Source organism: Mus caroli, unplaced genomic scaffold (genome assembly GCF_978045245.1).
Source record: "Mus caroli unplaced genomic scaffold, Mus_caroli_1 scaffold_14, whole genome shotgun sequence".
In the NCBI taxonomy this organism is placed as follows: domain Eukaryota; kingdom Metazoa; phylum Chordata; class Mammalia; order Rodentia; family Muridae; genus Mus; species Mus caroli.
This window is the reverse complement of record NW_028227269.1, coordinates 10,584,240-10,601,202: the sequence shown is the minus strand read 5'-3', so window position 1 is coordinate 10,601,202 and position 16,963 is coordinate 10,584,240. Positions and strand designations below refer to the sequence as shown.

Below are 16,963 nucleotides of genomic sequence, written 5' to 3'. Positions count from 1 at the left end.
CTCCCTTTGCTATACCAACACCAAGCAAGCATACATTCTCAAGGACATGCCCTCCTCATTCATGCCCTAGCCTGTATCTAGCACTCCAGTTCTCAACATTAGCTCCTAGCCAGTGAGACCTGCCTATGCTTCCTACTTATCTCGACAAGCTACTTACTGCTCTAAGGTTTCATCGTCACAAAATAAGGATTGCAGTGATGGCCTCAAAGGGCTGCTGGGAAATTACCAAATTATAGAGACTAAGTCTATGGGGCAGTGGATGACAGACTGTGAAGGTAGTTTTGAAGAAACTCCCTGTACACACTTTCAACAGGAATTTACAAGGTCTGCAGTGAGTCAAATACCATGCTGATCTCCAGAATTACAAAAACAAAGAAAACAAAACTCTGACCCTCCGGTGTCTTATCAATATTTCTTCTTTTCTTTTTACAAACTAGTTGATGGTAACTTCCTTATAGAGGTCCCTTGGGTATCTCCAGGAAGAGTTCAATACATTTCTCTCCTCTGCTTCATCAGTTCGTCATACTGTTACCATCACTTAAAGTCTGTATGCTGAGGATTCCATGAAAATCGCTGCTCATGTCTCCCTACATCCAGCAACAGCATCATACCATAGCTGGCATGTAGGAAGTGCCTAGGTTAAATGTAAATGAATTCACTTTTACTTTCTGTATATGGAATTAATAAAATTAGCCATGCTTGATGACGGAAATGCAAAGCCTGCCTCTAGCACAATATACCTACCAACATAACAGCTGAACAGTCTCACAAGAGAGTTTTAATAGCCAAGTTCATCCAAGCCATCTACTTTCTAAAAGGTTAATTTCCAAAAAAGAGTGGTCTCAGAAGTATTTTAAAGGTCAGTATCATAATATATAACAATACACTTGCTAATGTCATACGGAGGATAGCAATTCAATAGTCAATGAATAATGAAAGAAAATTAAGTACACAAACTCAACATTGCTAGTATCTTTTCTAAGATATTATCATCCAATAAAATGAAAATGAACTATGAAAGCAATGAACCACACTGTACAGACAAAGGCAGTTCTAAATATGTTTATTCTTAATATTACCTTAAAATGTCACAGAACCAAAATGAAAATAATATGCTTTAAGGGAATATAACCATCCAACAGCTAAGCCAGTTGCAGCCAATGAACTCATCAGGAACTCTCCCTAAGTTTCTCATCTTACATTATCTGCCTGCCCTTAACTGTGGCACAAAGAACTCAGCTCAGAAAAAAAATAGTTTTAATGTTTTCTTCTCCTTCTCTCCAACTCCACCTCCTCCTCCCTTGTTGTTGTTGTTGTTGTTGTTGTTGTTGTTGTTGTTGTAGACAAGGTCTCACTATGTGACCCTGGCTATCCTGAAACTTACTATGGAGTCCAGGCTGGCCTTAAATTCATGCCTGTTTTTTTTTTGTTGTTGTTGTTTTTGTTTTTTTTTTTATCCTTGATGAACAAGGGTAGGGGTAGGGATCTAATTTCATTTTCTACATGTGATCTCCATTTGGAATTACCACCTTTTCCTTTCGAGTTTTGTCTGATAACATTTCAAGGGGTGGGGAAGGGGTGGGGAATCCAAGACTTCTGAGTTTACATGCATGACCAGAAGTATTAAATATCTTCAGCATTCTAGGGCTGCTCATGCCACAGGCCAAAGGTGAGGCCATATAAGAGAGGCCCAGTGGACTGAAGGAGGGATGACCTCTGAGGCCACACTTCAGGTCAGAACCTAGCTGTGAAACCTGAAAGCACAGGTATGCTGCCCAGCAGTGTGATGCCTGCCTCGCACACATGAGACTGAGTCTCCTCAGATGGGAAAAGAGGAAAGCTGAGCAACCTCAGGTAAGAGCATCATATGAAAAACAGGCAAACAAACTGACCAACCCATTCACGGCCGCTGAAAGGCCTCTCACTTCCACTTAGGGGTTTTGTGAGGGAGGGTTTTGATGGTTTTCGACTTCTGAAATCAGGTCATATTACACAGCCTAGTCTGCTCTCAAATCAACACAATTCCTCTACCTTGGCTTCTAAAAACTTTCTACCATTCTGAGCATGTTTCTTCCATGTTTCACTAAAATGGGTAAGAATATTTGTTCTATAAATATTGAAGTCAGTATGTCCTGAAATTGCACACTAGAACCAACTCTGTGCCACTCCCTAGAATACACACGGAGTCGATTTAAAGGGTTGTAAATTTAGAGAGCATATGTGTAAACAGGTAAAGCCTTTTTATTCTCTAGTCCAAGAAAACAACGTTTCAACTTTTACAACTTTCAGTTTTTACCCAAACCCTTGTACTAAAGAACTTGACTTTTCAATAACTGAATTTTCCCATATAAATAACATGAAAAACTAAAACAGGAGCCACTAGGACAAGATGGCATGTGTAAGCCCAGATGATGTGCATCACTGGAGGGCTTACGTCATTCCTTACCTCATATGTCGCAAGACGATCTAAGAAGGTTAATAACTTCAGTCTACAACGGCACAGTTCCTTTTGTTCCAGGGTCAACCTATGCGGAAGAACTCAATTGAGTTGCTTACATTTATACATACGTGCTTCTGTTCACTGACATATGCTGTCTATCTGAGGCAAAAGAGCATGAAAATAACCTGTGTTCCCTTCAGCTTGCAGCTCTTAGAACTGTATGTAAAATCATGAGGGCTAAACAAAAAGTGTTCAAGCTGCTGAAGTAACTTAGTGACTCACACTAGTAAAGAGCACAGGGAAAGGACCAGAGATTCTATTTCCCAGTGAGCAATAATAAATGACTCGCTTACTTTGAAAAGTTCACTAATTTAAGCAGTTCGCGTCTCTTCTTAAGCTCTTCCTGCCGTTTGCTCTTGGAAGGCTCTTTGTCTGGTGGGGAAAGCTCCTCATAGGCGATGCTGTCAATGTCTATGTCACCCGGTAAGGTAAATCTACACAGAGAAAAGAACTCATTTGATTTTCATTAAGTTGTTTGTTTGTTTGTTTGTTTGTTTGTTTCTTCATGTAACGGAAGGCTACTTTGTCCTACTGTGAATATTTATTCAATTAAGTTAATGTCCACCAAACAGAAAAAATATCTTTTTAAAATTCTGCCAAACAGCATAGTTCATTCACTGTATCGACGGGACAAGTAATGAGGATAAGCAATGACCACAGACATTTAAAACATAGAAAGGACATCGACCTAGGGAAGCAGTGCACATGGTTAGATCGAGGACACTCACCCAATGTAAAACAGGTTTTAAAATTCGAATCACTTCTGTCTATAACCTGTCTATAATCCTCTTTTTTGGTGGAAGTAAATGATTAATTTAATGCATTTCTAAGGTTTGAGCTGATAGTCAAAGGATGTTACAGCACATACAGAGATGGGTGATGAATGGACTTAATGGGAACTAAAGATAGACCAAGATAATTTCGGGTTTTGATCTGCACTATTCCATCTTGTACAATCACAGGAAGTTCTGTTTGGTAAGTCTGCAGAACTGTCACAAAGGTGCAGCTTTTCAGGGACCTTCAGTTCAGAGTACCTTTGTACACTGTGGACTTCTCATCATGTGACACATTTTCATATTTATGATGAGAATATTCAACATCACCTTGTATATTTCTTCTGAATGGTACAGTACAATATGAACACCAACATGCATTCTGTAAATCTGCCTGGGATTCAGTACATCTCAATCTATCATCTGCCTCTCCTTTGCTCTTCCTCAGGCTCTGGTACCCACTGCTCTGCTCACTGGTTAAAAACATCAGCTTTCTCAGATTGCTCATATGAAGTAAGTCCACATATCGCTTCAGTTACTATACTTCATCTTGTGACTGACATTCACTTCCATTTATATTGCTACAAATAATAAGCCTCTGTCCATGTTTTTTAAGATTTTTTTTAATTTTCTTTTATATGTATGTATAAGTGCCTGCATCCATGTGTGTGCATCATGACCACATGTGGTACCCATAGAGCCCAAAAGGCAGTGTCAGACAACTAGAACTGAAGTTACAAGCAGTTGCAAGTTTGTTTGTTAAAGGTTTCCTTACTTTATGTGTGCGCGCACACAGATGTACATGAGAGTTGGATCCTCTGGAACTAGAGTAAATGCAGTTGTGAGGGGCACAGTGTGGATGCTGGCAATCAAACTCAGGGCTTCTGAAATAGTGACAAGTGCTTTTAACCATTGAGCCATTTCTCTAAGCCCCAACTTTGTGATTTTATGGGCAAAATGATTCTACTATTCAATTATGTAAATGATCTGCTTATTTGTTGATGGACATCTTAGCTGATTCTGTCTTAGCTTCTGTGTCTTAGCTGTTTTAAATAGGGGTATACATTTAATCTCCTTAATAAAGTGTTTTCATCGTCTTCTTATGAATATACATTAACAGAATCCCTGGATCACATGGTATTTCTCTTTTTAGTATCTTGAGGAACCTACGTTTCATTTTCCATGATGCTTATATCAATTTACAGTCTTACTAAATTGAGCCAGAGTTTCTCTTTCTCTGTGTCCTCACTAACATTTGTTAACTATTATCTCTTTTAGAACAGCCATAGTAACTGGATTTAAATGATAAGTTATCATGGTTTTGATTTTCATTACATAGAAATAAATATCACATTATTTATAATCTTAACATATTATAAAGTGTTAATCTCATTTAAATTAGTTAATTATCAAGTATACAATATCATTTATATTTTATCGAAGTCCCAAATGTCTGGTAAGCAATACTTTGACAACAATTTAAAACCATTACTATATTACTACCTGGCGTCTGGACAGTGTTACTGTCTGAGGGACTTTCCTAAGTCAAGTAAAGCCAGAAGGTTCTGAGTATGACCCTATAGGTTGCTAGTGCCACGGAGCCCCAGCATCTAATTAGCCTGAGAAGACCAGGTATGCCTCAGCTTCAAACCATTGCCTACAAATATATTTAACTGAAAGGGAAGATAGTAGCAGTCAACTGCAACAGCTTCAACAGTGTGCTCAACATCTGCCTGGCCCAAGGTTGCAGCCTCAGCTTTCTCCATGTCACCTTTGCAGTGAGCGCAAACCTTCAAAACCAACCTGCCATCATCCACACCCTTCCCTATGGCAACAAGAGCCTCCAGGTCTGTGCCTTTCAAGCCATACTGCAGCAGTTCCTTGGCAGCGTCCACATTCTCAGGAACTCTCTCCAAACACTCATGGAGAACCCAAGACCGCTTCTTGATTTTACTCTACATACAAAGAGAAATAAACAGAGGCATTTATGGACAGATTGTACCTTATAAAACCTGATGATCGCTTTCTAGAATTATAACTAGACAGAAGGTATTAGCACCATTAAAAAGAACTAGGTCCTAGGCAGCGCCTTACAAACCACTAATTCATTTCACTATTGTTCACAGCAACTGGATACAGGAAGTGTGATTCCACAGGATTTTGTTTTCAGGTTTTGTTTGTTTGTTTGTTTGTTTGTTTAAATTTTCATACAATCTACTTTGGTCATGTTCTCCCCATCCCTAGCTCCTCCCAGGGGCTCCTCACATCCCTACTGAAACCAATTTCATGTTCTTTCTTCCTCTCTTCCAGGGAAGCGGGGATGAATAGTTTAGGATTAATAAAGCAAAAAAAAAAAAAAAAAAAAAAACATGAAAATGAAACAATACATGCAAAAAGGAAAGGCAGGGAAGGCATGAAGTCCTTTATGTCTTGTTCAATCTCTCCTGGCCATGCAGCCTGCCCTGGAGTGTGGCTGACATTCAGTGACACTCCACTGGGGAAAAGACTGATTCCCCAACTCCCAGCAGGTAACAGCTTCTTGGTTAGGGGAAGGACTCTGTGTCCACTTCCCCTGCTCAGTTCTAAGATCCCCTGTGGTTTGGACCGGTGCAGGTCGGGTGCATGCTGACACAGCTATTTGTGAGTTCAGATGTGAATCACTCCTGTGGGGTCTAGAAGAACCTTATTTCCTAAGTCTTAATCTTAATTTCCTAAGTCTTAATCTTAGACTCTTTCCTCCTCCTCTTCCATAGGACCTGAGTCTGAATTACAGTAAGGCTTGGTGGTGTGGGTGCCAGTAGAAAGAAGCTCTGTGGGTCAGGGGTCAGAGGAGTGAGAATGGGCAGGAAGAAATGAGTCAGAAGGGCGGGCAAGCACTAAAGAGCCACAGTGAAACACAAAGCTCCAGTACTCTTTTCTACAAGTATAAAAAAGAGCTTTTGTAGGTACCTATAGTTTGTGTCTTGGTTGTAAAATAAAGAATATAAAGCAGAGAGGTAAAATACATTTTGCCCCCTACGGTAGTAAGCATACTTAGCTTTAAAACAAACTCACACACCACAGTTACATCTTTTTTGACTATAAAATCTATCACACAGTGTGAAGCCAACTCGCTCATACCAAGTCACGATCTGCTGTTCTTCAGAAGGACAGAGGTCCAACACTTCACTTCCAATTGCTCCTCCGTCTCCAAAATCTGATGTGCCCTCTTCTTAGTGACCTGATGGTTTACACCCCGTATTTCTTTACACATCCTACTATTACCTAAACCTAAAGACTTGTCTAAATCATCAAAACATAACGGCAGGAACACTAGCCCGCTTTCTTACATACCTTTCCTCTTCCTCCAGTCTTCTTCTACATCATCTATCATAAATCCATCACTTCCCTCAAACAAAGCCAAGTGATCACAAGTTTTCCTCACCCACCCAAATGCAAACCAACGTTCTCTACTCCTGTTTCCCAGTGTTCAATACCATAACTCACCACTGGTTGACTTAGTAGAGCTGACTTATCCATGAAATGCTTAGTGGGCATCTGCTATGCTTCAGGCACTAACGTGGACACGAGGACAACCAACTGTGCCTGAGACAGATTTGCTTGTCACCTTCTGGGCCATATCACAGACATAATTTGCTCATTCTGCTTGCACTCTTGACAATATCCTCTCTTCTGACTGGAAGAGGCCTAATTTTGAATTTTTATTACAGAAAGCCTTCTTTATCGTCGCTAAGTCTATAATGATGACAGTTGTCACTGAGCATTCCTCTGGTGTGGTTATGTACAAGCTAAGCATGAGGCCCTCCTTTTCTCCATGAGCTCCACAGCAGCAGAAACTGCCTGTGCACCTCTAGTTATGCCTCTATCCTCTTATTGCTGATACAGGATCATACTAGATCTTGGATGGTCTAGCAACTGCTCCACAGCCCAAGCTAGCCAAGCATTTGTGGAAATCCTCTATTTTACTGAACCAAATATTTTCAAAGAAAACAAACCCACAAACTTTGCTTGCTTTGTCATGCACCCAGGAGCTCCCATCCTAAACCACACAATGGCAGATGATGCAGGATGGAACTGGTGCATTTCTAAGCCCAACACAAACAATGCTGCCTCCTCCCTTCTGCTGTCGCCGTCATGATCACTCACCTGTCATCCGGCAGAAACATTAACAGTTAATCATACTATTTGGTTGAAATACCAATGTCTTACTTTCAGACCACGGTTTTATTTTAATTATTCACATATGTGAACATTTAGACAAAAAAATTACTATGAAATTTTCCAAGCATTTTCTAGAATCTTCCTAAAGGCAAAAATGTTTTACTCTCAAAGTATGAGATCTAAAGCTCCAAACTTTTAAACTCATCCCATGAGTCTAACTACTTCCTGGCAGAGATATCAAGAAGTTGTATGTTGAGAAACAATTCCCACCAGACTAAGAGTGCACATCTTTAATCCCAACACTCAAGAGGCAGAGCTAAGGAGATCTTCATGAGTTTCAGGCCAGCCTCGCCTACATTTCAGGCCAGTCAGAGTAACACAGTGAGGTTCTGTCTTAAGACAGACAGACAGATAAACAAGACAGAAGAATATTCCCAAGGTATGGATTAGTGCCCAAAAGACTAGCAAGATCTGTCTCCTCTGTCAGTGTTCTCTGACATACAAAGACACAGCAATAAGGGATCCATCTGCAAAGCAAGGTAAATGATGTCACTAGGAACCAATGGGCTGGTATATTGATCATGAATTTCCCAGCCTCCAAAATTTGGGGAAATAATTGTTTCTTGCTCAAGATGCTGAATGTATTTGTGTTATAACAACTCAAACTGACTACAAAGCTGTATACTAATTATAACATGGAGGCCTGCATTAAGAAGGATCCAACAGTGGAATTTAAGCCAAAAAGACTATATTTGACAAGTCTATATGTCAGTTATCCATTTATTCCCTCTGAGCTTCACAGTTCCTCTCCAGGCTGGTCAAGTGACAGCATCTCTTCTTGTTAACTGAGACAACAGCAGCATTATTACAGACAACCCTGAAGGCCACTGCAAAGGAAAAGAAGCTGCTCTTCAATTCACAAGCACTTTGGTTCTCTTCCTCTTGGTCCTCTGGCTTGGTAGGCAACAAGACCTGAGAGTGTTAAAGGAGACAAACCTGGTGGTACTAATGCTATCCTACTGTGAGAACAACTTAATACTGGATTTCAGAGGCACACCTGTGAGCAGATTCCTTCATACCTAATCTCCCTTGCATCTATGTGGGAAGCTTCCCTCAATGGATCTCCCAAATTGGAGTGGCAAGTTTTTCTTGCCGATCCTGGCATGGTTCCTAGTTACCAACCCTCATCTGTATGCTGCTTCTGAGAAGTGTCCTGCTTGCTAGCACCTGGGCTTTCTAACCACCTCGCCTCACTGTTACCTGAGCAGGAGACATCTGGCTTCTCTCTTCATCTCAAACCAAGCCAACTAAAGACCAGCCCTAATCTAAAACAATCCTATAAGTTCCCTTCAGTGCAATTTGTCCCAACTGCTCTTTCTTCAACAATGTCCATCCTAGTAGAAGGGCAGGCCTACCTCCTAAATGCAGTCTCTTGGTCGGAAGATATTCCTTCAAGTTCTCCCCATCCCTTTATTCATAATCTCTGGTTACCAGAAACACAAATCTCCTCATTGAAACTCTGCTAGTGGTTCTTCAGTAGGCCCTGACCAATGTTGGTGCAGAGAGGTACAATAATGGAAATAATCAGAGAGATGGCTAGCTAATCAGAGAGGGTATATTCAATATCTTTAGCATCAAAATCCTGTGGCAGAAGCAGGAAATCCTGACAGTTTTTCTAAGAAAGCATTTCTTTACCTACACAAATATTAGCAGTGGAAAATCTCTAGAAACAAAAGATAATCCATGAATATGAATTTCATCATGTAAGCACAACTATTTATACATACCAAGTAATTGTGAATTGAAGCACTGTTGACAGCGGACTTCCTCCACTGCCTCTGATAGACAAGGTCAGTATCCAGGCCGTAGGTGTGAGCCAAACACAAGGCTTCTTCATAGTCTTCACTGTCAATCTTTGTCAAGGAAACAGACACGAATTACCCATGAGGCCATTCTGATGAGAGGAAGAATCAAGACACTCACCTGGCCTGTGCAACAAGTTATGAACACACATGCTGAGTGTCATCAGAAGTTCACAGACATTCTGAGAAGCAGCTAAAGCAGGAATTCCTTTAGCACTTTAACAAATATGATGAAAAGCTCTGGCTTATACATTCAAATGGTGGCAAAACCTGAGACTAGAGGCAGGCTGCAGTCTGGCTCAAGTCAATGCTCATTCAAAATACTGCAGAGCACAGCAAATAGCCCTAAGAGGCAGTGTTGGCCACACAGGCTTCGAAACCAGATGCTAAAGTCTCCCCTCACCATCTGTAGTCTAGGAGAGACCAGTACTTAGTACACAAAAGAGGGGCAGCTGAAGGCACACAGCAGGTAGCCAAAGCCTCAGGCTAGGAGCAACAGGATGGTTCAGTGGGTAAAGGTCCTTGATGCCAAGCCACACAACCTGGATTTAATCACTGATAGAAGGAGAGGACTGACTCCTGCCAAGTTCCCTCTGGCCTTCAAGCAAGCACCATGGAACATACTACAAACCACACACACATGCACACGCGTACGCACACACGCACACACACACATGCATGCACTCATGTGAGTTCACACCACACACATATGTAAGGTATACATGCATGTACATACGGAGGCCAAAGCTGGATAAACTCCTTCTTCAATTGTTTTCTAACTTACACACCAAGGCAAGGTCTCTCACTTGAACTCAGAGCCCACTGATTTGGCTAGCCCAGCTAGCTAGCTCATTTTGGGGATTCCAGTCTCTACTTCCAGAGCACTGGAGTTACCACAGGGCTGCGCGCCCACCAGGCATTTAGCTGGGTACTAGCATCTGAGTTCTGGTCCTCACACTTTATCTTCTGATTATCTCTCAGGCTCTGAGTTTTCTATCCACTGACTTGTAATTACTCAGTTAGAAAAAGGGCATTATTCTAAAAGCTTACAGAACTGCTATTTTTAAGATGTCAGAGAGCCAACATGCCCTCTTCTAATTTCTTCCTCACTGAAATAGTAGCCATTGTGCTAGAAAAGCTGGAAGCAGCAGGCCCACTCACCTTTCTCTGATAAAGCTCCTCTGGAGTTGTGGAGCGCAGACTCACAAGGCGGTAGTTCTTTGTGATAGTTCGAGGCCGTTTCCGAGGAGGTGCGAACCTCTCCATCTCCGTAACTAAGTAAAGGCCTTGCTTGATGTACCCAAAATAGCGAGCCTTGGCAGAGGTCTCATGATCTGAGTCAGAATCCGCTTCCCCTTCATCTTCTTCTCCAGCCCTCATCTCCACTCGAGATCTTTTAGGGGCAAGTTTAATTTCACACTAAATTGAAAAGGGAGATATAAAATTAATGATAAGAAACTAGAAACAGATTTTTTAAGAGCTAATGAAAAAAGTATTTTAATTATACTTATATCTGGCTTGATTCATTACATGTCATTCACAATGGATCCAAAGGAAACAAAGCAAATCAAAGACCTAAGATATACATCCATGTGACTTCCAAATTTTGAAAGCTGAAGCCACTTTAATAATAGGCCATTCGTGTAGATGTCTGCAGTTATTTTACAGAAATAAAAAGGGTGAGAATGTGAATTTCTCTAATTATTAATATATCTGTACTTGCTGTAGAAAAACAAGAAGACAATTTAGAAAGCAACATGAAGGTATTTATTTGCCAGGAGAAGGCTTCTGATGTCCCTTTTGAACACAGGTGCCGAGGCTGAGCCTGGCTGTCAAAGGGAACTTTCATTCAGACTTAGCAGAATTGGCTTGGGTTTAAACTGTCGTTTTCTGTAAGGGAGAACTTTGACTAGATGATAGACTTCAGACTAACAAATACCTGTCACTGTACCCTGCAGAAGTAAAGCTACATAGGACTGTACTCTTGAAGACTCAAATAAGAGCAGCTATAAAGAAACAGCCTCTACTTTCAACTCTTTGATCGTGATAAAAGTTTTTTTCTGAGAGAAGAAAACTGTTGGTTGCCATACTTTCAGTGACCACTAATATAAACATTAAGTGGTTCCCAATCAGGAAGTAATGACATGCTACGTTTTCAAATGGCTCATCTAGAAGAAAAAGAAAGAAAGAAAAATTGATCAAGCTCAGCAAAGATGAAGTGTTTTGAAGGAAACAAAATAGCCATAAATGTTTTTATCCTCTTAGCAATATAATACTTTTAATTCGTGGATGATGGGATTTTCATATTATACTTAATACTTTATTTCAAAAACAGACTTATGTTTAAACACAGAACTACAGCACATACACAGATAAAAAGTCAAACAGACAGATTTTTTAATGCGATACATGTTTACTCTCACCTCCAAACTTAAGAACCCCCCATCATGGGTGGCAGTGACCTGGGGAGAGGGCTCAAACCATTCGCAGGATTTTCCCAGTAAATTCTTCAAACTTTTTGCTGATGAAACAGTTAATGCACCAGAGCACCGAGCCAGGGTCACTGCGCCGTCTGCCCACCAATTGACATCAATCAATGGATACAAGGACTCTTTATCTAATAGGAAAAGAAAATCCAAATACATTTGCAAAAGTGTTGTAAAAGCAAAATATTTAATGTAATATTTTGAAATCCAAGTTATTTCATATTTGAGGGCCTCAAAGATGCTTTAAAATGGGGAAAAAATAAAACTAAACCCATCATTCAAATTCTTACTCAGGTAAGGACAGAAAGGCACACAATTCAAGGTCTGCCTAAGCAGCAACAACCAGCCAAATCTATGAAGGGAGAAAAGCAAGCAAATTAAGGTCCTCTCCCCCAAAACAATGACACACAGCTGACAAATGGAGTTCACTGTTGGAGCTCTGGCTTAGCATTTGTAAGACTCTGGGTCTGAATGCAAACAGGGGGGAGGAAAGTTATGAAAAACATAATGATAGGGGTGGCAAGATGCCTTAGCAGCTAAGAGCATAGTCTACTCTTCCAGAGGACCCACAATTCCCAGAACAGACATGTCAGTTTATATCTGCCTGTAACTTCAACCCTCAAACAGACATATATGTAGGCAAAACAGCACTGCACATAAAATAAAATAAAATGAATACATTGAAAAACTTAAAATAAAAACATAATTATATACCCAAGAAAGAAATATGTAACGAGTTTCAGGATAGTAAGCTGAAAAGTAGATGTGTATAAATCTCTCATACATATATATTATAAAAGCTATTAGAAAATGTACTAGATCATTTTCAAACAGATATTTAGGAATTAAAAATAGATATTATTTTTAAAAAATGACAGCTTCCAGGGTTGATATACTCCTAAACATTTAACTAAAAGAGAAAAAACTCAAGACCAACAAAGAATTTTTAGGCTCAAATGAATTATGGTCCACTGAACTGAGGTATATGAAGGGAAATGTCAGGATATTTTGTTATAATTTCATTGCACTTTTTCTTAAACAGTAGTTATCCAGAATGGATATGACATGGTTTAATGATGCCACCCAGAGTAAGTCACAGAACTGAAAGCACATGTAAACTCCAAAAGAAAAGATGTTTAAACTCAGTCAGACTGAAAACAACGCATTATTACAATTGAAAAGAAGAGACCCTAACCTATTTTAGATAGGAACCTTGGGTAATTTGTTTAAATCCAGAGTTTCTAGACACATGCCTGCATCTGGGGCTTATGTTCCAGCAGCTGGAAGGAACAAAGGCTACATCAAGGCTTTGGTAAAAAAGAAACAAGAAACTGGAAACAAGGACACAGGACTACAATATCCAAGCACCCCGGAAAGGCTGAAGTAACAAAGTATAAACAACACCCATGAGAGAGAAAGCTGAGGGAGAGAAACTCCCATCCATCCAAGTATAACAGGACGCATCCTAGATACAGGCAAAGAAATGAGCATTAAGCACAGACGCAGTAAGAACCCCAAATAAAAATGAATCCAGAACCAGCAGCTCCATGACACAGTTCTACTAAAGATGCTAAAGCTTAAAAAGCCAACTATTGAAAGTTCCAAGAGAAGAAACTTCACTCTCAAAGTCAAAACACAAACTTCATGCCCAATCTTTCAGCAGAAGAAACAGAAAGAATGGAATAACAGGGTATGTGAAGTCTTGAAGGTAAGTAACTATCAACCATGACGCCAATAACGTCGTTTCAAAAAAATCAATAGAGAAGTGAAGGCACTTCAAGGTGAAAAGTGTCCTAGCTACCAAGCCAGCACTGCAGAAGCAACTGAATGGACACCTACACACATGGGCAATCTTAATCCAAAGAGCACAGGAAAGAATAAATTTTATGAGAGGAAGAGAAGAACAAAAGAGAAAAAAAAAAATCAACCATGCCTAACTCAGTAAACCCCAGAAATGAACAAGGGTTGAACAAAAACAAAAACAAACAAACAAACAAAAAAAATCACTAACTGAGCCAACCAGATTAACAACCAACAAAATTACACAAAGCAGCATGCTCTATTAATAACAACACTAAAAATAAACTGCCTTAGGTTCCCAATCAAAAACTCAGTAGCTGACTGGACTAATAACCAAGAGGCATCATTTGGTTATCTACAAGACATATCTCATTGGCACGGCCACACAAACTGGTATTAAAAGGTTGAAAGTTAATATAACCTAAAACAAGCAACAGTAATTAGACCTATATCTGATAAATCCAAAATTAGTCAAAGAGATTTTTAAAAGGCTACTACATACTAATAAAGGGAATAATCTTTGCAAAATATATAACAATTATAAGTATATAAACTAAACATTAGTGAACAAATTTCATAAATAAAACTGCTAAGCAATAAACAGATGAGACAGCTTGAGATTCAACAGTATACCACTTTAATACCCGACTCTAATCAACAGATCATCCAGACACACCCTTTCAAAAACAACTACAGCATAAACTTGAGAGCCAAACTTCACCATACCAAAAAGACGAAAGAGACACCCCAGAGTATCCTACCTAACAGCTTTAGAACATGCATTCTTCACAGCACCTCATGGAGCTGTCTTAGAAATAGATTCCATTTGGGCCATAAAGCAAATCTTACCAAAAGGAAAACAAAACACAACAATCATCTCTTGGTTGTAAAGGTAGAATTCAACAGCAAGGGAAAACGTAGAAACTACAAAATCCACAGAGACTGGACATTCCGCAAGGACTGGCATGCCACTAAAGAAATCAGAAAGGAATTTTTCTTTTTTAATTCCTAGAATCACACAAAAATGAAAGCACAACTTTTCAGAATCTTTGGGACCCAGCACAGATGGATGGGCTTATTAAAAGGAAAGCGTATCACTATGGGCCTTTACATTTAAAACTCAGAGTGATCTCACGTAAACAGTGCAGCTTATCAATGTGGCGGGGAGAGGGGGGGCAATACAAAATCAGCAAACTAAGAGTTAACAACAATGTGGAATTAATGAAGTTCAGACTAAAAGTACAATACAAGAATCAGAGAAACAAGAGTTGGTTCTTTAAAAACAAAAAATTGACAAGCCCTTAGCCAAATTAACCAAAAGAAGGAATTGCCTAGACCCAAGCCATAACTTTAGAACTAACAAGATGGACATTACGGCAGGCACCACCAAAAACCAGAAAAGTAACACAGAGTGTGTTCAAAACCTGTATTGCACCAAGGTAGAAAGCTGAGAAGAAATGGATAAATTCCCAAACTCACATGACCTGTTAATGCTAAATCAAAAGGGTGCATTTGCAGCCGGCCCACACTGCACAAGAAGATTGAAGCAGTAATGAGTCTGACAACATTGAACACACCAGCCCAGGACAGGAGCAAATCACTGCCAAACTCCACCAGACCTTAACATCAGCATTCCTCCAAGTAGTCCAGAATACAGAAAGGAGACGAACAGGAGCAGGTGTGTCCCATCACACCAGAATTAACCTAATAGTAAACTAGAGGATGGATCGACAAGAGAGAAAACTATAAACTCAAGTTCTTTTTTTCTAAAGTTCTTTTTTGTTTGTTTTTTTTGTTTGTTTGTTTTGTTCTTTTTTTTTTCTTTTTTTCTATTTATTAGGTATCTTCCTCATTTACATTTCCAATGCTATCCCAAAAGTCCCCCATACCCTCCCCCCCCCACTCCCCTACCCACCCACCCACTCCCACTTTTTGGCCCTGGCGTTCCCCTGTACCGAGGCATATAAAGTTTGCGTGTCCAATTGGCCTCTCTCTTTCCAGTGATGGCCGACCAGGCCATCTTTTGATACATATGCAGCTAGAGACACGAGCTCCGGGGTACTGGTTAGTTCTAAAGTTGTTAATAAAGTACTTACAAACCAAATTTAACAGACATGAAAAAGATCGTATACCCAAGGCTAAATAAATAAACAAATAAACAATCTCTCATTTTTTATTTTGTTTTAATCTACTAAACAACTACTTTCACTTAACAGTAAATCTTGATTCCCCCATTCCTCATTCCCCAAAAGAGTTATCTGCTTATTTTAAAAAAGAAATTATTTCAAACATAGAAATGTATAAAAATTTTAAAGAGAAAGACCTAGAACACTACCAAACAAACAAAAACCATAGAAGGAAAAATAAAAACAAAACAAAGTGTTTGATCTGCTGCCTGGCTAAGATTCCATGGCGGACACAGAGTGAAACGAGAGACTCTTTCTATCTAAAGAGCACTGAGGCAGTGCGAGAACTCCTGCAAAGCTGGAATAACCGTATTTCATATGCCCTACTCACCTTTTACTTTCTTTCTCTTCTCGGGAGACAACCTCCAATCAGGGTTAAGCTCATCGTAGCCTGGCTAAATACAAAGATATGTACAGAATTGTATGAGTCAAACATGTTAAAAAAAATACTATGAAAAACTCACCAAGACCTATGAAATTCTTACAATTAAAAAAAAAATACAGACATAATAGTTGGTTTCCCTTGATCTCTATTCCAATGCAAGGAAGGCTTCCTCAGCCTAAGAGTTTGGGGAAACAAATGACACTGGACTTAATGGTCACAGACAGGACCTAAGACTCAACATGAATACAAAAGATAGGGCACAATGTTGATAACTGATACAAATGACAGCTCACTACCATGTTTCTTCTACATCCACACCTCACATTAGAGAGTAGTGTCTATTTTGCTGTAAGCAGACACTGGCCTGGGTATGCTTCAAGCTCCTTGTACACTATGCACATACACTGAGAGGAGCAGCACTTAAGATGTTCACAACCTACAAGGATGCACACCCAGGTCTTAGTACCATGTGCATATAGTCTAAGGAGCGGCCTTCCTGCCCCTTCCTTTTGTATCTGTTGGAGCTCAGAACATATCACCTTAGGCTAGTGCCTTTGAACTGATGGATACCAATGTATCTCCGACCTTCTCCTGCCCTCCTATCCCCGGCTTCTATTACTCCCCAAAAGCAAGTCATAGGAACCAGAATTCCCCTCCCACAAGACATGGTAGAAATTAGATTTCCTACTCCTAAGCAAGCCATTCAGCCAATAAGGCTCTTCACCTACAAAGATTCTCTTTCCATTGGATCTAGTCACACACAGTTGTGGTGGAGGGTGCCTATAGAAAGGCAACAAAGGATAAAAGAGA

At 39.8% G+C, this 16,963-nt stretch overlaps 1 protein-coding gene across 4 annotated transcripts in view; it reads right to left on the bottom strand.

Moving 5' to 3' along the window:
- Positions 1-16,963, bottom strand: part of Nbas (NBAS subunit of NRZ tethering complex) — a 301,235-nt gene that overhangs the window by 231,819 nt on the left and 52,453 nt on the right. For all 4 annotated transcript variants that reach the window (XM_029484416.1, XM_021178925.2, XM_029484417.1 and 1 more), the window contains exons 13-19: positions 16,100-16,163; positions 11,720-11,913; positions 10,458-10,715; positions 9,222-9,347; positions 5,077-5,228; positions 2,794-2,934; positions 2,447-2,525 (exon numbers count right to left, since the gene is read on the bottom strand). In XM_029484416.1, coding sequence (XP_029340276.1) covers positions 2,447-2,525; positions 2,794-2,934; positions 5,077-5,228; positions 9,222-9,347; positions 10,458-10,715; positions 11,720-11,913; positions 16,100-16,163 — 1,014 coding nt within the window. The remainder of the gene's footprint in view (positions 1-2,446; positions 2,526-2,793; positions 2,935-5,076; positions 5,229-9,221; positions 9,348-10,457; positions 10,716-11,719; positions 11,914-16,099; positions 16,164-16,963) is intronic.